Source organism: Asterias rubens, chromosome 9 (genome assembly GCF_902459465.1).
Source record: "Asterias rubens chromosome 9, eAstRub1.3, whole genome shotgun sequence".
Classification (NCBI taxonomy): Eukaryota; Metazoa; Echinodermata; class Asteroidea; order Forcipulatida; family Asteriidae; genus Asterias; species Asterias rubens.
Window position 1 is genome coordinate 11691436 of NC_047070.1, and position 24118 is coordinate 11715553.

The 24118-nt window shown below is 41.2% G+C and overlaps 1 protein-coding gene across 1 annotated transcript in view; it reads right to left on the reverse strand.

Moving 5' to 3' along the window:
* The window catches only part of LOC117294628 (protein FAM178B-like), a 199369-nt gene that overhangs the window by 153254 nt on the left and 21997 nt on the right, over positions 1 to 24118 (reverse strand). The window contains exons 3-4 of the mRNA XM_033777124.1: positions 18213 to 18240; positions 227 to 301 (exon numbers count right to left, since the gene is read on the reverse strand). Coding sequence (XP_033633015.1) covers positions 227 to 301; positions 18213 to 18240 — 103 coding nt within the window. The remainder of the gene's footprint in view (positions 1 to 226; positions 302 to 18212; positions 18241 to 24118) is intronic.

The window sequence follows — 24118 nt, forward strand, 5'->3', positions numbered from 1 at the left end:
CTCAGTGATCATGAGACGAAAATTATTGTAACATGTAAAAAGGTATTTTCATGACATTGTTTTACTAAAAACTTCAGCACCTCAGTGCCAACTGATATTTTAAGGTATGCTTTCTACTATCATTATCTTCAAACGGTGTAAGTTTAGTGTGACTCTCTGGACATTGTGTTTTGTGTTACAAAAGTACCCAAATCCTTTATCGGTGTTTAATTTATTGTAAATTTACCTGTTGCACATTTCTCCGGCTGATCTGGTGTAAAGAGTACTTGAGCTCACTGCGATCACTCTCTAAAGAAGAATCCTACACACGTAATTAAAACATACAATAACAAATTAAAGTTTATAAATTCACAAATAAGTTTGCCTCTGGAACCCATAGTTTGACCATCGTTGTTCACAATATGGCTAATCCTATACAATATTTGTCTAGCGTTAATTTATGTAGGCTGTTCAAGTCATCACCACTTCCACATCAAGGTCAGAAATATGCAAAACAAAATTCTTATGCTGGTTGCAACAAACGCAGGTTCAGAACAAATGTACCAAATGAAATACAATCAAATTTATTATTGTATAAAAGCAGTGTTAAACTAGACACGGTGTTCGGAGAGGAAAACGGGCTGGCAAGAAATCAACCACCATCTTGGTCTCTGGTAACTATGATAATGATACCCCTGTAGATCAACCCCCACACCGACTACTACATAAGACTGCTAGTGCTATCCTATGGAATGCACAGTCCATAAGGAATAAGACAGATTTAGTGTGTGAGATGATTCTTGAACACGATACAGATATCACGATCCTTACCGAGACTTGGTTGAAAGCCGATGATCAGGTAGTTATGGGTGACATGTGCCCACCTGGTTACTCGGTACCGAGTGCACCTCGTCAGTCTGGCCGTGGCGGGGGCATTGGTATTGTGTTCAAGAGCCAATTGAACCTTCAACTTAGGAACAGTGTTCTCCCTCCGTCAAGCACTTTTGAATATGCACTTGTTACATACCGTCATAGCAACATCAATTTTGCCATCGTGTACAGACCCCCTTCATCCTCTGTCACCGATTTTCTGGCTGAATTTGAAGACTTCGTATGTGCTTTGGAGCATCTTCCAGGTAGATGTGTGGTACTCGGGGATTTCAACCGTCACTATGACTGTCCATCTAAACCAGAAATAAAAGCCTTCACTACCATCATCGCTTCATTGAACTACCGCCAGTTAATTCACGATCCAACTCACACAGCTGGCCATACTCTTGACTTCGTGATAGTGAAAGACGACGACACCCTTATTGATCAAAAACCTCTTACTCCATATACCACCCCCACTCTTCTGATCACCTTGTCATCAAGTTTAACCTCGACCTTGACAAACCCCGTGATATGAAGACTACATATATATATCACATAACTTCAGATCTATTGACTCTGAAGCCTTCGGTCATGATCTTGCTGCCAGGATGGACGTTGTATCATTGTCTGCCCATGATGACATAAATGATCTTGTCGCTGGCTACAACTGTGGTTGCCGGGAAGTTTTTGATCTCCATGCTCCGCCAACTACCCGTTCCCGCACCGTTTGTCGCAAGCCCAGGTGGTTCAATGAGACTGTTGAAGCTGCTCGTCGTGCAAGACGATGCAGTGAGCGGAAATGGAGAAAGTTACATGCAGAGAATGACCACCAAACCTACATCAAGTCCCAGCGTGAAGTCTCTGTTGCCATCACTGAAGCCAAGACGAACTACTACAATGCACAATTATCTGACTGTAATTATAAAGATATGTTTAAAGTTGTTAATACATTACTTAACAATAACAAATGTCATTTACCTGATTCTACTTCCCCTGTTAACCTTGCCAATGAATTTCAGGATTTCTTTGTGAACAAAGTTGATAATATTCGTTCTGAAGTTGACAGTATTAACTCTGGTAATTGTCTCCCAACTGATAACAAACCGTTGAATTGTAATATGTGTAGCTTTGATCTTGTAACTGTGGAAGAATTAACTCAATGTTCCTCTAAATCATTGAAAAGGTAGTCTCCTCACAGGTTGCTTCTTTTGTCAAATCTAATGACTTGTCTGAGCCTTTGCAGTCTGCCTACCGTCCTTGCCATAGCACTGAAACAGCACTTCTTACAGTTCAAGATGCTTTTCTCAGAGCTATTGATTCACACCAGGCCGTTTTTCTCATCATGGTAGACTTGTCGACCGCTTTCGATACAGTTGACCACAATATTCTCCTTCAGCGGCTCACATGTGACTTTGGTTTAGATGGAGTTGTTCACCAGTGGTTCCACACATACTTGAGTGATAGATCTAGCCAGGTTTGTGTTAAGGATGCCCTCTCTACTGAAGCAAAGCTCAAATATGGCGTTCCTCAGGGCTCCGTCATTGGACCTCAGATGTTACTCCCACACCATTGGTCAACTTATTCGACGTCACTCAATCCAGTACCACATGTATGCTGATGATGTACAGTTGTTCTTAACATTCAACCCCTCCCGCCCTGGAGATGCTAACTGTGCTTTGTTTCGTTTGTCTCGGTGTGTCAACGAACTTCAATCCTGGTTGGTCAATAATAAGCTCAAGATGAACCCGGATAAGACGGAATTCTTCATTGCAGCCTCTTCCACTCACCTCAAAAATCTGGATCACCTCACCTTTAATCTCAATGGCACTCAAATTCATCCTTCTCCATCTGTCAGAAACTTGGGTGTTGTTTTCGATCGCAACATGTCCATGTCTGCTCACATTACTCAGCTCTGTCGCTCTCTTAACTGGCATATACGCAACCTAAGCCGGATCAGGAGGTTTCTTGATTTCAGCGCCTGCCATAATGCTGTCCGTGCCTTAATTCTGTCCAAGCTGGACTATGGCTGCTGCCTCCTGAATGGTGTTTCACAGAAAGATGTTTCCCGCCTTCAATGGCTCCAAAACCGCTGTGCCAGACTTATCTTTCAGCTGCCCAAATTCACTCACTCATCTCCACTTCTCAAGCAATTACACTGGCTTCCAGTTGCCCAACGCATTCAATTCCGTACAATGGTCCACACATATAAATCCCTCAATCACTGTGCCCCGGATTATCTCTCCTCTCTCCTTTCACTCCAGACATCTTCTTACTCTCTTCGCTCTACTACTGGTAAATCCCTTTCAGTTTACAAAACCCATAAACTTGCAGGTGATAGGGCATTTTCAATTGCTGCTCCTCGACTATGGAATTCTCTACCTACCCTTACCAGAAGCTCAAACAGTGTCCCAGCCTTCAAACGTGCTCTCAAAACCCACCTTTTTGCCTCTTCGTAGCTGGTCATCTTTATCTTTGTTCTGTCTTTTTCCCTCTTCTTTCCTTCTCAGCGCCTTGTATCCTTTGGCAATTTGGCGCTTTATAAATACTGTTATTATTATTATTATTATTATTATTATTATTATTATTAACCAGTGATCTTTGAGTTTTATCTTTTCATATAACATACATGTAAGCAGCAATATTTGATTAAAGTTTTTAATCGATACATCATTGCAATAAGGAGTTACGACCATTTAAGGTTTTCATTGTTGTAGTTTGAATTTTGTTTAAAACAAACTATAAAAAACACTAAGATTTTAATTTGATATTTTTTTTAATCCAGATGTTTTAGCCTGAAAAAAACTTTAACATTTTTGACATTTCAAAAACTTTAACTTTTTTTTTATACCAAAACCTTTAACATTTGTTTATTCAAAAAACATTATTTGAAAACATAGCTGAAAATTACCAAAAAATTACTGGCAATTATATATTTAACATTCTCACTTGGGCTTGTTCATACCAAAACAACTCAACTCAAAGACTTAAACTTAAACCATTCAACATTTCTTTATCATTTCATTTCTTCACAACTTTAACATTTCCAAAAAACTTTAACGCGGACGGCCGGACGGACAGACAGACAGAAATTGGTTCTACATAGGCTCGCACTGCTCTGCAGCTCGCCAAAAACACGAAGGCGAACTTTGACCCAGGGTAACGACCTGGAAGTTAAGGTCGTATGATTTTGGCGCTAACTTTTCAAATGTTGACCAAGTCTTTGTCTATCCGATGCCAAAGTTTTAACATCATAGCTTTTATATTCGTTGAGATACAGCAACAAGCAAAATACCATCAGGAATTCGTCTCGGGATAGCGGTTCGCCACCCCGATGACGTTTCCTATGGGCGTCAGGCAAAGACTCGCCAGATGACCGAAAATGACGGTCCTTTCTGGGCTTCTGCCTCTTGTTCGATACCCGGTCACGGGACGAATCCGAGGCCCTCTCAGAGGAAGCCTGAGTTACAGGGATACCCGAGCAACGGGTGAAACCCAAAGACGAGGGCCCTGTGAGTGGGGTATTCCGGGGGAATCCCAGGTACCCGACTCTGCACCATCAAATCAATCCTCTTCCCCATGGCTAGCGCCCCACAGCCTATGGCGTGGGCGGATGCCGTTCGCGTTGGATAGCCTTGTAAAAGACCGTAACCGACCGTCGTGGGGGAATCCATGTGGTCGAGGGGATGCCCTCTGGCTTCAGAGACCCTGAGGCGGTGCTGGGAGAGCGGGCGGTGCGCTCCAGAATGGAGCCACTCTTTGCCCTGCCTCTCTTGGTCGTTACCCCAGCACCAGTTTTCTTGGCCTTGTCAGGGCGTTTGACCTTCGATTGGAAGCATCCCCTCTTTGGTCGGTGGGTCCATCGGCCGACGCAGCCGACTGAGGCTGCGGGGGCCGGTTGAAGGGCTGCGAGCCAGGCGACGGAGTCCTCCCAGAGCTCCAACTGTCCCGGGGCAGACATGTCGCAGGGCGATGTGGGTAGAATGGTGGAGGGCGCTATTGTGTGTGTGTGAAAGTCTTAGCATTATTGCCTCGCAGCATAGGGGATATGCAAACTAGTAATTCGACTCTACCGGTTAGTAGACCCTAAATTTTAAATTAACATTCAGAAGTCAGTAGTGCATCTCAATAGAAAATGCATTTTCATATTCTCTCTTTGCATTTAACAATTTTGTTTGCTTTTAATCATGGCTATAGGTTTATTGGGTCTCAGTCCCATTGCAACCTGGCCATAATAACGTGGAGTACTGACGCGCATAAAGCAACAAGAATTCCTGCTAACCCATGGAATACCGCAAAGACGTAAGCACGGATTTCACCGCTTCCGTAAGCGCCAAGTTCTTTGCTTACGGTATGCATGATACTCTATGCGCCGCACTGCCTCGGCGCTTCAAGGCGGGCCGCGGCTCGCCGATAAAAATATTTTTGACGCTGTCCCTAAGCAGAGCCATGAATTTTTGCCCTTCACGTGCCGGGCGGCAATTTTTCCAAGGATTCCTTTTTTTCTTTAAATCAATTTTGAACAAACAAATTTCCCATTGAAAAGCACTACGACAGTGTCAATTTCGTAGTTCTGAAAAGATGTAACCCTTCTTCAAATTGTCGGTATACATCTTGACGTTCATCCTTGAGCTTGCTCATCCGATGCACACAGAGGTAGGCTGATTTGGTGTAGGGGTTGTGCCCAGAAGCTGCCCGGTAGCGCAGCATTTCTGACACAGCGTCAATGTGCAACGCCCAGTTGCCGAAGCGCTCTTCTCTGACAAACTTCGGTAGTATATCCACCATCTCCATCTCCTCTCTGACTTCAATGATTTGGTTTTGGCCCTGAGGAGTTCCTTTATCCTGGTTAACACATCAGGCCTATTTAGAAGCGGAAAGAATTGGAAAATGTCTGTTTTATGGCGGCCATTTTGGAAAATGGCTGCCATTGTTGTGCTTTTTTTGTCAGGTTTACCTTATTGTAACGTGTGTCATTGGATTCCTGGCCCCAGAAAATGCATGTTTAGCACTTAAAATTAAAGCCCTTTAAGTCATTTAGAAGCGGAGATATTGGGAAACATCTGTTTTATGGCGGCCATTTTGGAAAATGGTGGTAATTTTGAGAAATTGGCGGGCATTTTTGCTTTTTGACCAGGTTTAGCAACACGAAATGCATTTCATTTGATTCCTTGTCAGTGAAAATGTATTTTTACCACTTAAAATTAAAGCCCTAAGTCATTACAGAAGCGGAGATATTGGGAAATATCGGGTTTATGGCGGCCATTTCGAAAAATGGCCGCCATGACACTTCCCACCCTTGCCAGACACTAACATCATTAAAAGCAAGTTCATCACTTTTGCCACTTTTGAATTTCAGAGGTCATGTGACGTCACGCACACAAAATAAAATAAAGACCTAATTTATCCCTAGCCAGTCCCACAAACAGAAATCTACGGTCTCTTGTGGCTAGTTTGATATAGATTTTCAAATATTTAAAATTAATGACAAGATGACGTCACGTGACAGGTTATGAGGTCATCATGACATCATTGTTTCAGGATTGCACCGTTGTATTACTTTTCATCACTGTTCATTGCAATTGCTTTTTAGGAACTATGCGAAAGGCCGCCTAAACGAATCGTGGATTATCTCAATGGCTTTTTTGTCTGGAGAGTACAGATTTAAAATATAAAAACAATTTAAAAAAAAAACTTTAACATAAACAAGAGCTGTTTTGCTATGCTGCGCTACAAAACAGCTGAAAAGTAGACTTACAGGTACAATCGTGTGAAAAAAATCTCTTTTTAGGGGGAGTGTTGGCTCTGAAAAAGCCGGAGTGGTCTAGACGCTTACTCTGCTCGTCTTCGGGAGAATGCTGGACCACTGATTGTGGTTGGGCAGGAAGGATCCAAGCTGTTCTATCCGGTGAAGCGTGTGAGCTGGTTGAAGAGATGCTAGGATCTTGTTTGGTGCTGTGTGGAAGGTCTTGACTTGAACTTGTCTGAATATCAATTGAAGTTGGTGTGTGCATGGCGGACGTGTATGGGATGGTGACGGTTGCCCTGAACTCTGGTCTGTCTTCAGGTGGGAGGCTTGGTTTGGGTCGGCTGAAGTTGAATGTCTTGTATCTGTTGAGAAGTAGTGATTTCTTGATATGGTTAGGTTCCTGCTTCCAGCCAGCAACCAACTTACATGCTTCACCGGACAAGAACCGCTTGGTTTCTTGTCATAACCAGTCGTTGAGACGATTCTTTACTGAACTGAACGTAGCTTTATTAAACAAGACTGAACTCGACAGCAGCCATTTTGTAAACAACAATAATACTAAACAGTAACAACCAAGAGAGGGCGCTATATAGAAAAGCTACTTTGCAAGTTACTACAACTTCTCCCCCTTTAGTTAAATGCAACACTTCCCAGCTAATGTAACACAAAACAAATGTCCCTTAGCGAACACCTAAAAACCCCAATATTCAGAAGTCGTGGTATTCAAAATCGAGGACTTAGGTTTGATTACCAATCACCAAGGCACATCATGAAAGGAAGCATTATTTTACTCTGCATGGATGAGAGAATTTAACACACTAATAAGTATCAACACAATCAAGTAACCTTAATGATTGTAACAATTACTCCTTGCAATTTCCAATAACCAATAAAAAAATTGAACAACTGTTCAACTACACTTCAAAAACATCCAGCCTGTCCATCAGTTATTATCAATGTCATACACGCGTAATTCCACTAAACAGTCACAACAGTTAGGAATCGTGGAATCTGTAGCGAGGGGGTTTATTGTGGGTGCGCGTTGATCGGCGAAGGTCTGGGTTTGAAGAATTGTTCTCAGATTGGCTTTGATCCGTTGGCTGTTCAGGTTGGTTGTCCGCACAGGAACTAGACTTGCTCCTATCATCTTCCTCCTCCCTTCGTGGAATAATAGGGACTGGTGCAATAGGATCATTGATGGGGGGTGTAACAAGCAACTGACGGGGTCGTAATTGATCCACATGTCTTCTCCAGACACGTCCATCATCCAGCTGAACTGTAAGCATACAGCTTCAAACTCGTCCCAAAATCAAACCGGCAATCCAACGTGGTCCAGTAGCGTAGTTTTCGGCATACACTGAGTCATTGGTATGTTTATCATGGTTCACCTTCTGCGAGAACTGCTTGCTGTCCACACGGACTTGGATGTTAGGACAAATTGCATCAAGCCGTGTGCGAAGTTTGCGTTTCATCAACATCTCCGCGGGGGATACACCTGTGGTTGCGTGAGGTGTGACGCGATAACTCATCAGGAATCGTGACAATTTGGTTTCAACGGTACCTCCAGTCATGCGTAGCATTGCAGCTTTAAACGACTGCACTGCCCTCTCTGCCAAACCATTGGAAGAGGGGTGGAACGGTGCCGATCTGACATGTTTTATGCCATTCAATCGCAAAAAGTTGCAAAGGTCTGACGAAGCCGTTCAACAGTGGCTTGCGACGTTGTACTGTGCATGGCATGGATGTCCAACCACTTACTGTGCGCATCAACTATCACCAAGAACATTCTACCCATAAATGGGCCTGCATAGTCCAAGTGCAAACGCGACCATGGCCGACTAGGGAACTCCCAGGGGTGAAGCGGAGCAGTGGTTGGAGATTTACGAGAGACTTGACATGCGGTGCACTGTTTAACTTTATCTTCCAGGTCTCTGTCCATGTTTGGCCACCACACATAGCTACGAGCGAGTGATTTCATTCGCGAGATTCCAGGGTGCGATTCATGCAGTTCCTGTACAATCTGTGTTCGACCTTGTGGGGGGATGACTACTCGGGAACCCCACAATATGCAACCATCTTGCACACTTAATTCATCTTTGCGGCAAGTATATGGCTTAAATGCTTCATCATTACAGTCACTTGGCCATCCATTCATCACGTATGTGTGCAATAGTAGGGCCACTGATTTTCCGTTTCAGAAAAGTGCAAATTCCGTTTGGCAAAAACATGAATTCCGTTTCAGGCACAAAAAATTCCGTTTCATGTTTTTTTAATTAGATAAAAGGTTGTTTAATACCCAGGGACACACTTATAAAAATCAATTTGAGATAAGTTGCACTGTTGACTTCGTAAAATGTTAATTTGAACTGACAAATTTCAAAAAAATACTTTTTTTTTATAATTGTGGATTATTTTGTATACTGCTGTTCTAAAAAGGTTGCACTGTGACTGCAGTATCAATGCACATGATGATAGACTTGATTCCAAGTCTAAAACTGCAGTTGATTCTCTGCATCAGCCACATTGTAGGCTAATGACAGGAGTGTATCCACAAGAGGGCGCTGTTTCAGCATGATCAAAGACTTGGGAACAAGTCTATGGACGTGACCATTCTCCATCCACAAACAAAATGTCAGCCATTTTGTTTTCGCTTTGGCGACAGAATGTTGACAGTTTACGGTTTTATTTTAGACCTTTCCGAGATGAAAAAACATTGTATGTGTTCTTATAGATCATAGGTAAGCTAGTTTGTGTATTATTGTTGGTAAAAGAGAGGGAGAAAATGCAATTTGGGTGAACAAAAAATGTTTAAAACGTGCCGCGAATAATGCCCTTCGCTTAACCATGTTAACAACGTGTGTACATCATGTGTGTAAACATTGAGAGTGGTGTGAAGTAGAACAGAATGATCCACGGTTACGATCTCGAACTTTTTAAGGGTCTGATTTCTGATGTCTTTTTAGTTTAACAAAAAGAATCTTAATAAAGAATGCAATTTCAATAGTTTTGGCGTTAAGAAAAAAAAAAAAAAAAAAAAAAATCAAATTTTCTGAAATCCCGTTTTCCGTTTCAAAGGGCGGATTCCGCGAATTCCGTCCGTTTTCCGCGATCGCGGAAAATCAGTGGCCCTACAATAGAGACAGTGTTGGGTCTCTACCCGTCCAAAGACGAATTTTGTCAGGACCGACAAGCGTGGTTTCCAACCGATCCATGACCATGACATAGTCCGCTGGTGTTGGAGTATGATGGATCGATGTTGACAGGGGCAATCTGCTGAGGCCATCTGCATTGCCATTCAAATGCCCAGTTTTGTACACCAAGCGATACTCATAGGCCGCTAGTGTGAGGGCCCAGCGTTGAATACGGGATGACGCCATGGGGGATATTGCTCTGTGTTCACTGAATAGTCCAAGCAATGGCTTGTGATCCGTGGATATTTCAAACCGGCGTCCATAGACATACTGGTGAAATTTCTTGACTCCGAAAATCACAGCTAGTCCTTCTTTGTCAAGCTGTGAGTAGTTTTTCTCAGCTGGTGACAAAAAACGCGAGGCATAAGCGACTGGGTGTTCCGATCCATCCGACATTCTGTGGGCTAACACAGCGCCCACACCATAGGGACTGGCATCACAGGCCATTATCAACTCCTTATCTGGGTCGTAGTGGGCAAGTACTTTAGCCGACATAAGCAATTCCTTTGAGTCTCTGAAGGATTTTTCATGGATTGGTTTCCACGACCAGCTGGTGTTCTTCTTAAGCAGACTGTGTAATGGGCCCAATACTGACGACAAATTGGGAAGAAACTTTCCATAATAATTCAGTAGTCCAAGATAGGACTTCAACTCCGACACGTTCCGTGGAATTGGTGCATCCCTGACTGCTAGAACTTTATCCGATGTTGGGTGCAACCCTGCCGCATTTTCGCGATGTCCCAAGTAAATGACTTCGGTTGCAAGAAATACAGATTTTTTTCGTTTCAGACGGAGTCCTGCGCTTTGGAGGCGACTCAGGATTTTATGGAGATTTGCTGCATGCTCTGCTTCAGTGCGTCCGGTAACTAACACGTCAGCGAAGAATGCGACCGCTTGTGGGATATCTGCTAGTAGGCTTTCGATGGTCCTTTGGAATATTGCAGGTGCGGAGGATATGTCAAAAGGCATGTACGTGTACTGAAAGAGCCCTTTGTGCGTATTAATTGTTATCAGCTCATGAGACTCCTCATCAAAAACAAGCTGCAGATAGGCATGACTTAGATTCAACTTACTAAATGCCTTACCTCCTGCCATAGCTGCAAAAAGTTCCTCGATGCGAGGTAATGGGTAAATGTCCGTGTTTGTTGACTGATTAACAGTAGACTTGTAGTCCCCACAGATACGCAATTTACCCGATTCCTTCATAATGGGTACAATGGGTGATGCCCATCGAGAAAAGGTTACCGGTTCAATCACACACTCCCTCTCGAGCCGATCCAGTTCATCATTAACCTGTTGCTTCATTGCAAATGGCACAGGCCTGGCCTTGCAGAATACAGGCCTTGCATCATCCCTCATGCTGATGTGCACCCGTTGACCTTTGAGCTGTCCTAAGTCATCACGGAACAACTCACTGTACTGTTTAGTAATGTTCGATGCAGTAGATGGTGTTTGATCCACATGGCGAATCGTGTGCCATGCCAACTTAAGGTGACGCAACCAGTTCCGGCCAAGTAAATTCGGTCCCTTACCCGCTACAACAAGGAGGGGCAATTCAGCCTTTTGGAAATTGTGTTTAACTGTAACAGTACAATTACCAATGACTTGAATCTTCTGTCCTGTATAGGTACGCAGTTCTACTTCTGTGTCCTTAGAGAGGGGCGGTTTCTTTCCCATGAAGACCGTCTCATATGTGTTCTCAATGAGAATTGAAACTGATGCGCCAGTGTCGATTTCCATTGCCACTGGTGTGTTATTGATTGACAAAGTTACTATCAGCGGTGGTTCCTTGGAATGTGAAGTGGTTATATACAAGGTGTAATTATGTGGTGGTAATGAATCCATGTCACTAATTTCATCCTGGGGCACAGTCTCTTCAATATTATATGTACTGTTGTACTTTGGCTTTTCCGACGATGGTGTCTGTGTGGGCTTACTACTTCTGCACACTTTAGCCAAATGTCCTTGCTTACCACAGCTGTTACATGTATATGAGCGAGCTCGGCAACTTTGAGCGGTGTGGTCTGTTCGTCCATAACGGTAACATCTCCCCAATCCACCGGACTTGCCTTGGTCTTGATTGTGTGTCTGCGGTCTCCCTCTGCCCTTCCAGTTGGGCTTATCACCACCGACTCTGTGGGCTTCCTGTTGTTGTAGAGGAATAGGGGCCTTTACATCACTAGTGTAGGATTGTTGGATATCCTTGGTATTTTGTGTGGCAAGCTCCATTGCTTGGCCAATTTCCATGGCCTTGGCAAAGGTGAGGTTTGATTCCGATAGAAGTCTATGCTGCATCCTTTCATCGTTGATACCATACACAAAACGATCTCTCAACATGTCGTTTAGGGACTCCCCATATTCACAGTGCCGTGTCAGGTGGCGCAGTTCCACGACAAATTGGGATACTGACTGACCTGGCTGTCTTACTTTGGAGTAAAACTTAAATCTCTCCACAATTACTGATGGAGTGGGGTGAAAATGTTTCTTTGTGATTTGGATAAGTTCGTCAAAGGATTTTTCCCCGGGTTTGGCTGGAGCTACTATAGGCTCGAAATTAACTTGAATGTCTCAGCCCCACAAACAGTCAAAAGTATGGCTCTCTTCTTACCGAGTGCTTTCACATCACTCGTAAAACTGTGTCAAACGGTCCACATAAAGTTGCCATGTCTCCTTCTAGGCATGGAACTCCCCGATGTTTCCAAAAGTATTCATTTTACCTCGTCGCCAATTGTTACAACCAGTCGTTGAGACGATTCTTTACTGAACTGAACGTAGCTTTATTAAACAAGACTGAACTCGACAGCAGCCATTTTGTAAACAACAATAACACTAAACAGTAACAACCAAGAGAGGGCGCTATATAGAAAAGCTACTTTGCAAGTTACTACCGTAATTTTCGGATTATAAACCGTGCGGCGTATAAACCGCACTTCCTCAAAATTTACAAAAAAATATTTAGATGTCGGCGTATATGCCGCGCGGCGTATAAACCGCGATCAAAATAAAAAAAAACATGAAAAAACTAACCTCAAAACACGGAAGTGAAGTACGCAAACCTGCCGCGTTTACGGGTGATTTTTTATCTGACACTATCAGTCCTGAGTTATATTTTTTTTCCATCCACAACCCTTTTCAAGAATTTGAGATTTGATGATCGGTTGTGTTGGCCTTGCTTTGTGAACTTCTTTGGCAACAAACTCTCCGTGAATCAAAGATCGGTCGACAACGCACACCGAGAAATAGTTGAACTTTGCCCTGCATCGCATCGCCCTCTGTTGACAAAAGTTGTTCACGTTTGATTAGACTGGGCCCCGAGCCTCAAAGCGTGGGTCAGACGTTCAAGCTCCCCGTTGTACAATGGGCAGCCGCTCTACTCGATCCGTCTGAAGTCTAGCCAAGATTTTATGAATGGAACTATCACCGGCCAATCAACAGCGACCAATCATCAAACGGCCAATCACCGCATGCGTGAACACTTAGGGGCCGTGCTTGTTTGCGGTCCTCTTTGTGGCGATGTGCAGTGACAGGCGGGCGGCACATCAGTCAGTCTTGTATAGTTGCCGCAACGTGGGAGTTGCGTCGTAATTAAAGTGGAAATGTATTGAAGTTTACACTATTGATCCTAATTGAAATGATCTATTATATGATAGCATTCTTTTTGTAAGCTGGCAGCACCCCCTTAGTGGGACCACATAATTGTTTGTGTTGGATAATTATTGATGAAAGTTACAACTGAAAATACGTTTATTATTGTGATACTAAACAAAATCCAATAACAATTTTAAAAATTGACAAAGTTTAATCCTATTTTATTTGTGTTGCTTGCAATAAAAATTAACTTCAGACAGTGCGTGGCCGTACCATCGTTTTAACATAGGATTCGTCTGCAGAAGCAGTGAGTGATAAAGAAACAGTGCGAAGATTTATATCCAAGGAATACTTTGCCTTCAGTAAAATAGACAAAACCAAAACCAAACGGTCCTTTTCAGGGCTATACCACAACACAAACGAGAGTATTGTATATGACTGTTGTTCTGTTTACAATGTATATAGGAACATTTTTTAAACATGCAAAATTCCTTTATAAAATATAAAAGAAATAACAATGGGGACGGCTAAAGTGTTTCCCTCACTTTTATTGTATAATGAAACAAAATGCACTACCTTATTGTTTGCGTAATCACAAGGACAGGGGATTCACTTTTATTAACCATCGGAGTAGACGGGAAATAATGTAAGGTTGGAATTGGGTCTTTCAATAAGGGAATTAAAGTAGGGTGGTTGGCCGGTGTTTCTCCCTCCCTTTTATTGTAGTCCCACAACGAGGATCCACACAACAGATTATTGCAACGCGTACGGGCGGACGTACGTAGCGTGTGTGTATGTAGTAATGTATCGTGCAGCGTGCACATTAAGCACATGTACACACATGCGAGTTCGTAAAGCTAGCAATCTGTTAATTGCGCTGCTCAATCTCGAGATTGCACAACAGATGTTGGTGGCACCGTATTGAGCTAGCGGTGTTCGCCGACGAGTTGCGCTACGCCCTCGCATTTGCGCCGCCTGGAAATAAAATTCCCAATGTTACTGGACTCAACAATCAGGGCAGGTTGAAAACGTTACATTACATTCCGAACATCGCATGAAACCCTCGATGATTTTCTACCTGTTACGGAAGACCAAGTTGTGAGACTTATCGCAAAATCAAAAGCTTCAACTTGTACTCTTGATCCTGTTCCGACCTCACTGGTAAAGCACTGTGCCAAAGAACTCGCTCCAATATTTACTCGCATTATTAATCTGTCTTTGGAGAATGGATTTTTTCCCGACCCTTTGAAACATTGCCATATTCGTCCTATTTTGAAGAATCCCAAACTCAACACTGAGGAGCTTAATAGCTACAGACCGATAGCTAATCTGAAGTTCTTGGGAAAGATGATTGAACGGGTTGTGGCACTCCAAATCAAAGACCATCTTTCTCACCACTTTTTGTATGCGACTACACAATCAGCGTACCGGGCTCATCACAGCTGTGAAACGGCATTGCTCAGAGTTTATAATGATCTACTTCTTGCTCTGGATGTAGGACAGGAGGCCATCTTGGTGCTCTTGGATTACTCGGCCGCTTTCGACACAATCAGCCACAACATCCTGATGACACGCCTCGGGGAAAGATTTGGTATTCGTAGCAGTGCGCTGAAGTGGTTTAATACTTACCTTGAAGGCCGTTCTCAGTCCGTTCTCATTGGCAAAGACGAATCAGCGCCCTACTTCCAGGGTCCTTATGGAGTACCACAGGGCTCGGTTATTGGCCCTTTAGCCTTTACTCTTTATTCTTCACCACTTGAAGACGTCATTAATCACCATGGTATCTCCAATATGATTTACGCCGACGACACCCAGCTTTATATTATTCTCAAAAATGATGAAAGAGCATCAGGCATAGTCCAGCTTCAAGAATGCCTGAAAGACATCAAGTCATGGTCTACTAAGAACTCTCTTAAGTTAAACGACAACAAAACAGAGGTCATCCATTTTTCCAGTCGTCACAGACCTGTTAGTCCTCTCTCAAGTATCACATTAAACAATACCTCCATATGCCCAGTGTCAAGTGCTCGCAACCTCGGAGTTCTGTTTGATACCCATCTTTCACTTAACAATCATGTCAGCAATGTTTGTCGTGCTGCTTCGTTTGCTCTTCATAGAATTGGCTCCATCAGACAATATCTGGATGTGAAATCTACTGAAAATTTGGTTCATTCCTTTGTAATGTGCCGCATAGATACCTGCAATAGCCTTCTTTACGGACTACCGGACACTCAGATTGCCAGATTACAACGCATACAAAATTCAGCGGCCAGACTTGTCACCAGAACTCGCACTCGGGAATCCATCACACCCATTCTCAAGGATCTACATTGGCTACCAATACGGGCTAGAATTGATTTTAAAGTTTTGGTTCTGACTTATCAATGTATCCATGGTATTGCCCCTGTTTATCTTCAAAGCTTGGTTCAGGAGTACAAAACAACCAGGAATCTGCGATCTTCAAATAAATCCCTTCTGACCCCCCCAGTTATCAAAACCAAGTCGTACGGTTCCCGCTCTTTCCAATATGCAGCAGTTCAGTTATGGAACAGTCTTCCAGAGGTTGTTAAACAGGCTGAGACATCAGAACAATTCAAAACCCGGTTGAAAACATATCTGTTTACTTTGTACAATAATTGTTGATTTCCTTTTACAGCGCATAGGGACCTCACGGTGATATGCGCTATATAAGAATGGTTTATTATTATTATTGATCCCCCCGGAGCGGCATAGTTCTTTGCGTACATCCATTCACCATTCTGCTGTTGCGGTGTGCGTGGTTGAGCTGAAGAAACCGCTGGCTGACACGAGTGTAGCCTGGATGTCTGACGTCAGTATATAAAGATCGTGGGAAAAATAGACAGAGGACGAGTCTATTTCGCTGAGACACGAGTATAGCTTGAATGTCTGACGTCAGCATACAGAGATCGCTAGGATAAATAGACGGGCACCAGTCTAGTCTAACCCGAGTTGCGCTGAGAGGGGGAGCTAGCTAGCTGAGGGCGGTTGATAAACGTTTTACAAAGGAAACATGGAATACAATTGTGGTGGGATTTTCAACAGGTTTTTGTCATCACACAGGCAGGTTTTTGTTCTCGTTTAAGAAAAAAACAAACATTAATTAGAATATTTTACAAACGATCTTTCTTTTAAAAAATGCCGTTTTTTCTCTTAAATATTTATACGTCGGCTTACAAGCGGCCCGGAGAATAAACCGCAGGAGTTCAAAAAAATGTCAAAATCAACATATAAACCGCGGTTTATAATCCGAAAATTACGGTACATTTCTTCCTGCCGAAATGTGCATCCCTCAAGTCATACAATGTACGTAAGCTCAACCAACAGCAGCAGTCCAAGCATTCTCCTGAAGAGTATACTGTTTGAAACGTCTAGGCAACACCAGCTTTTTTTTCCAGAGCCAATAGTCCCTCAAAAGCGGTTTTTACACACGGTTGTACCGTAATTCTACTTTTTAGATGTTCGGGGCAACGGCCCGGAACACCTCTTATTTTTGTTCTTTTTTTAGGTGTTCGGTTCAACGGCCCGGAACACCTCTTATTTTTGTTCGGTTTTTTTTTTCCTTCTTTTTCTTCATACTTCTTCTTTTTCTTCTTCTTCTTCTTCTCAGCGTCCCTTGTCCACTAACAGAAACAACTTTCCCAAACTCGTATGAACTTGAAACTTCGCACGTGGTTAGATATTTACTAGGAGAGGAAAAATGCATAAGTTGCATCATGATGACGTCATTAATTCTTGAGTTATGAAAATTCAAAGTTTATTATTTAAAAAAAATCATAACTTTTGATCTACATGATGGATTCCTACAATTGACACATCATCGGAAAGTTTGTTAAAAACTCTGTAAACTCCTCGCAGACATGACCCCATTTTGATCTTGTCTTCAGGTTCAAAATCGAGGTTGAAAATTCTAAAATTCATGTATAAAGAGCTACAAAATTCCCCCCATTGATTGCGCGTAAAGATTTTACAATTACATGTACATGTACTTTGTCACCACGTGTAAGTATGCGGTGCATTGCGGTCACCACGTGTAAGTATGCGGTGCATTGAAGAGCATAGTCACGCTCTGCACCACGTGTTGATTGTTTTAGCCTGCGTTCGAGGCGTTTTCAACATATTATGTCAGGTACATTTGCCTTTCGGTAATAGTTAGTCCTTCTACAGTCGTAAATTTTTCTTTAGTTCATATTTCCTCAACCACATCAGCCATTTTGACAATCTATACATAATATGAAAGGGCTTTACGTACTTAACAAAAATGAACATGAGAATTTTTCTTGACCTTTTGACCTTTTCATACCAGAAATGACTGTAAAAATGATTTGAAAGGGTGTTATTTAAGGGCTTTTAGGTTGAAATATACATACTTTGTTGCTTTACCATAACAGCATACAAGTCTGGCAAAGGTCTGGTTTAAAAAAAACACTACTGATGTTGTCACCAAAAATAAGTGCGCCCTCTAGCGGCAGATTATAAACATCTAAAAATACACTTTTACTAGATGTTTGTGTCAGAGTTGATGACAATTGTTTCAAAATTGGTATACATAATCTCCTTCATAATAGCAACGTATCCGTGCAGTCTTCATCATGTGTCAGGTGGTATTGCTTTAAAGGTGTACTTTTCAAAGCTATGTGTATGCCAAACCAATATTCAACTGAGGTGAAACTTGAGTGCAAATCTTGAGAACAAAGCAAGGTGGAACAAAAATTTACACCAGGTTTTTACTCCCGGAAACCAAAGACCTAGAGTTTGTTTTAAAACAAACTCTAAATTTCTAGTTATACTTATATTTCTAGTTACTCTGTACTTACATGTTGTGGTTTCATCTTGCTCTCACATCTGCAAACAACGATTTGAGAAAAAATGTTTAAAATAGTCAGTGGCCTGGCATTTCGACCCTAACAGAGTCTTCTCGAAGAAGCCTTCTAAAAGTATTCATAACATTTTGTACGGAGGGACATGTTGCCATTGGATTGGGCACTTTGGGCTACAAAAAGCATTTTGTTGTGAAATTGATATGGTTGGGAAGATGTTTAAAAAGTAGAGTTATAATGGTCCACACCATTAACCCTCAAATTAGTTTGGTTTTACCCGTTACTTTGTGAAGTAACACGGTCCGCCATTTTGTGGACTAAAACATTCAGCAATTGGTAAACCACACAATTTTGAGGTATGTGTAAATCATTACATTCTACTTTTAAGAGTCTCTGCCTGTAAGAATGTACCCACTTAGGGGGGGAGTGTGATTCATGGGTTCTCAAATCGTCTTCAAAAGATTAGAGTGATACATCATCATACCAAATGAATAAATCTAAAATATTAGTTTGCTGACGCTTTCAGTTTGGGAGTTGTCAGTTATCAAAGTTTCGGCCAAAAAGCCTTCGTGAAACAAATAGTACATTCCCTGTAAACTTGTTTAATTCAGGGATCTCATAGGCACAAGGGCACTATTCTTTAAAGGTTCAGGTTCGCGTAACATGAGATCCCAAACTTTTGTTTTTAGCCCAACTGGAGGTTTTTAGGTGTTCGGGCCAACAGCCCGGAACACCTCTTATTTTTGTTCGTTTTGTTTATACTTTTATTAGGTGTTCGGCCAACAGCCGAACAACTATTGTTATTGTTCTGGGTTTTTTTTTAGGTGTTCGACCAACAGCCGAACAACTATTGTTATTGTTCTGTTTTTTTTTTTCCTCGCGTTCTTCTTTCCCTGCGAACCTTCTCCAGCAATTTTAAACAAAAGTAAAGCTTGTACAAACTTAAAACTTACTATGTACATCGGCAATAGTGAGTAGACGAAACCACCACTTTTTGGGAATGATGACGTCATTGATGACGTCATGGCAAGGTTTTTAAAGTTGAAAAACGACATTTGCTTTTCGCTGTATCTCAACGAATATTAATGCTATGATGTTCATACTTGGGCATCACATAGATAAAGACTTGGACAACATTTGAAAAGTTAACGCCAAAATCGTATGACCTCATCTTCCGGTCGTACCGGAAGGTCAAACTCTGCCTTTGTGTTTTTTGTGTTTTTTTGTAAAAAAAGACAATTTGTTGTCATAACTCAAGATTGATATGGAATTTAACATTGAAACTCATCAGACAATTGAACCTTAATAATAAGACCACACAAACTTAATGATGTCGTGATGACGTCATCAGGTTTTGAATTACAACAAATCAAAGTTAAATATTTTAAAGAAATCATAACTCCTGAACCACATGGTGGATTTTGACAATCTACATATCATCGGACAGGTCGATCAAACTTCAAAAAACGCTACACACAAAATGACCCCATTTGACCTTGACTTCCGGTTCAAACCAAAGGTTGAACAATTTTACAATTTTTGATCTCTAAAACTACGTAACATTTCAACATAAATTTTGCATCCCGTTATAGATGAGTGATCCTGCTCAAACTTTCCCACAGAGATGATACCAATTTGACCTGAAACTCTGGTCGAAATCGGACGATAAAGCCCACGGATGTGTTGACCCGCGTGATAACTGCGTACACTGCAAAAGCGCTTTGGCTGGCCGTTCCGCTCCATTGATCACACCTTGTTCAGTCCACGAGGCCTGTGTGTTCTGCTCGGAATAGTGCATCGTTTGACTGTACGCGTGATTTCGATTCATGTTTTGACAAGTCTCAGGTCATTGTACTTACAACGTAGCGCTAGTTTAATGGTGTACCAACATTTTACAATTGAAGTCCGCTCATATCATATTCGGCGTCAAATTGTTCCCCTGTTCGCCCTTCTCATGGCTTAATTATCAAAACGGAATTAAACACGAAGCTTCGCTGAGATGGCCACCTACTGCAGCGATTCGTATGACTTTTAATTATGTGAGAAAATGCAACCAGAAAAAGACGAACATTGGTTATGTTTTGATCAAACACCGGGAAGCGGATTCGTGACATCGACTCGTGAAGGGTGTTTCTATCCGGCACTCACGGCAGTGTTTAGCGCGCTACACGGTAAAGCTTTGTGTACAAATCATTGCTTTTCAAAATAAGTGTTTATTTAATGCCTAACAAAATCTAACGTGCATCCCAGTTATCTTAGTTGTATCTGTACCCGTGTCGTACACTTGCGAAACCTCTGTAATACTTAATAAATAAGTCTTTTACAGTTATTTACTTCACAAGTGTAAAATTAGTAAACTGTTGTTTCGTATAAAGTTTCCCCAAATCCAGTTAACCTTTTAAGAAGTTTACTCTTGAGTTAAACATCACAAGGATCACAAAACCTTCAAACTTTGCACATAGTTAGCTCTTTACTAATAAAATACATCGCTTTAACAAGTATTAAACTTAGCATTTGTTTTCTGTGCAAAGAAAGGTATAAATGTAATAGATTTACACTTTTACTTTCTGTGAAAATTAAAAAGCTATCAACAATCTGTTCATAGATTTAATTTTCCTCGTGTTCTTCTTTACCTCTGAACCTTCCCAAGCAATTTTAAACAAAAGTTAAGCTTGTATAAACTTAAAACTTACTATGTACATAGGCACCAGTGAGTTGATGAAACCGCCACTTTTTTAGAATGATGACGTCATGACAGGGTTTTTAATGTTAAAAAAGGACCATTTGCTTGTTGCCGTATCTCAACGAATATAAAAGCTATGATGTTCATACTTGGGCATCGGATAGATAAAGACTTGGACAACATTTGAAAAGTTAACGCTAAAATCGTACCACCTTAACTTCCGGGTCGTTACCCTGGGTCAAAGTTCGCCTTCGTGTTTTTTTCATAAAAAAAAAACTTTTGAGCTTATCTACGGCATAACTCAAGATTGAGATCGATTTAAACCTTGAAACTCAATAGATAGTTGAACCTTAGCATTTTTAAGACAACACAGGCCTAATTACGTCATAATGACGTCATCAGGTATTGAATAACAATAAAATGTGTAAAAATCATATGGCGCGAAAGTTTTTGGGGGAATTGCCAACAGCGCTCTCTTTTTGCCCACCAAAGAGGGCGCTGTTGATTATCAAATCTGTGTACAGCATCAAGTGCAGGGGTGAGCTAGATTTTTAAAGGGCTTTCATAAGTTGCAAACAAAAAACTGATGCCAATCTCACACAAACATATTGCATTTGTGAAGAAACAAGGCGTTCAAAAGTGTGATACAAGTTTAACTGTAAAATAACGACACATTGTATAAAAAACATCTTTATGGTTCAATGTTTTTGAACTACGTCATCACGTAACGTCCAACCGAACACCGTGTTTTTGTAATTAACAAAAAACACTATGTCTAGTTTCCTCGTGTTCTTCTTTCCCTGCGAACCTTCTCCAGCAATTTTAAACAAAAGTAAAGCTTGTACAAACTTAAAACTTACTATGTACATAGGCAATAGTGAGTAGATGAAACCGCCACTTTTTGGGAATGATGGCGTCATTGATGACGTCATGGCAAGGTTTTTAAAGTTGAAAAACGACATTTGCTTTTCGCTGTATCTCAACGAATATGAATGCTATGATGTTCATACTTGGGCATCAGATAGATAAAGACTTGGACAACATTTGAAAAGTTAACGCCAAAATCGTTTGACCTTAACTTCCGGTCGTTACCCTGGGTCAAAGTTCGCCTTCGCATTTTTTCATCAAAAAACAACTTTTGAGCTTTAAAGCAAAAGTAAAGCTTGTACAAACTTAAAACTTACTTTGTACATAGGCACTAGTGCGTAGATGAAACTGCCACTTTTTTGGATTGACGACGTCATTGATGACGTCATGGCAATGTTTTTAATGTTGAAAATTACAATTTGCTTGTTGCTGTATCTCAATGAATATTGAAGCTATGATGTTCATATTTCAGCATCGGATAGATAAAGACTTGGACAATAGTTGAAAAGTTAACGCCAAAATCGTACGACCTTAACTTCCGGGTCATTACCCTGGGTCAAAGTTCGCCTTTGTGTATTTTACATCAAAAAAACAACTTTTGAGCTTTTAAACAAAAGTAAAGCTTGTACAAACTTAAAACTTACTATGTTCATAGGCAATAGTGATTAGATGAAACCGCCACTTTTTTGGAATGATGACGTCATTGATGACGTCATGACAGGGTTTTTAATGTTCAAAAATGATCATTTGCTTGTTGATGTATCTCAACGAATATAAAAGCTATGAAGTTCTTACTTGGGCATCGGATAGATATAGACTTGGGAACGTTTCAAAAGTTAACGCCAAAATTGTACGACCTTAACTTTCGTGTCGTTACCCTGGGTCAAAGTTCGCCTTCGTGTTTTCTTCTTCTTCTTCTGTACGTCCCTTGTCCGCTAACAGAAACATCTTTCCAAAGATTTTATGAACTTGAAACTTCACACATAGTTAGATATTTATTAGGACAAGAAACCGTGAAAGTTACGTCATGATGACATCATCCGTTCTTGAGTTATGAAAATTCAAAGTTTATTATTTCAAAAATTCATAACTCTTGATCTACAGAATGGATTCTTACAATCAATACATCATCTGAAAGGTCATTAAAAACTCTGTAAACGCCTCACAGACATGACCCCATTTTGACCTTGTCTTCCGGTTCAAAATTGAGGTTGAAATATTCCACCATTGGTCGTGCGTAAAGATTTTACACCTACAACACGTGTTGAGTCACGCTTCAGTGCTCATCCATAGAGCGCAATGCTTCGCGTATAATAGTCTTCGTTCAAGGCGTTTTAAACATACATGTACAGTCCCTTACGATTACTTAATCTGTTGTGTATACATACATCAGTCGTCAATATTTCATAAGTTCATATTTCCTCAACCACAGAAGCTATTTTGACAATCTATACATCATATTGAAGGGCTTTACGTACTTTACAAAAACGGATATGTTGGAGACCTTCTCGTGACCTTTTGACCTGTCTAAACCAGCAGTACCTGTAATATAGCAACTTACATGTATATGTGGAGTCTTAGCTTGATGACGTCATCATTGCTTTAAAGGTGCACTTTTCAAAGCTGTGTGTATGCCAAACCAAAAGTTTGACTGAGGTGAAACTTGTTGTATTGTTAGTCAAGGACATTACCGTAACTTCTTGAACTCGAAAAGACGTCATGATGACGTCATCGTGTTGTTTCGACTTTTTTTGTTTGTAACAAATCTTGAGACGAAGCAAGTTGCAATATTTTTTTTTTTACACCCGAGGCTTTTTACTCCCGGAAACCGAACACCTTGAGTTTGTTCACAAACTCTCAATCTCTAGTTAAAAATGTTACTTTTGTTGGGACGAGCTTGGCGCACATGTTTGTGTTGACAGGGAATGTACTACTCGTTTCACCAGGGCTTTTTGGCCAAAACTTTGATAACTGATATTCCAAACCGAAAGCGTCAGCAAACTAATTGTTTTGATTTATTCGTTTGGTATGACGATGTCTCACTCTAATTTTTTAGAAGAAGATCTGAGAACCCATGAATCACCACTTGGTACATTCTTACAGGCAGAGACTCTTTTCAAACATCTTACCAACATAAACACCACAAACACTGCTTTGAACTTTCAGGGCTTGATTTTAGGTAACAAATCAACACAAACTTGGGGCTTGTAGCTCAGCATTTTAACTGCAATGAGGGGTTCAGTTGATAAAACAAACAGATAAAATATTATGATATCATACTGAATTTTCAAAATTGTATGTGATATATGCAATATTGTAAACCCCAAAGGAATTCGTTGAGTTTTGAACCAGA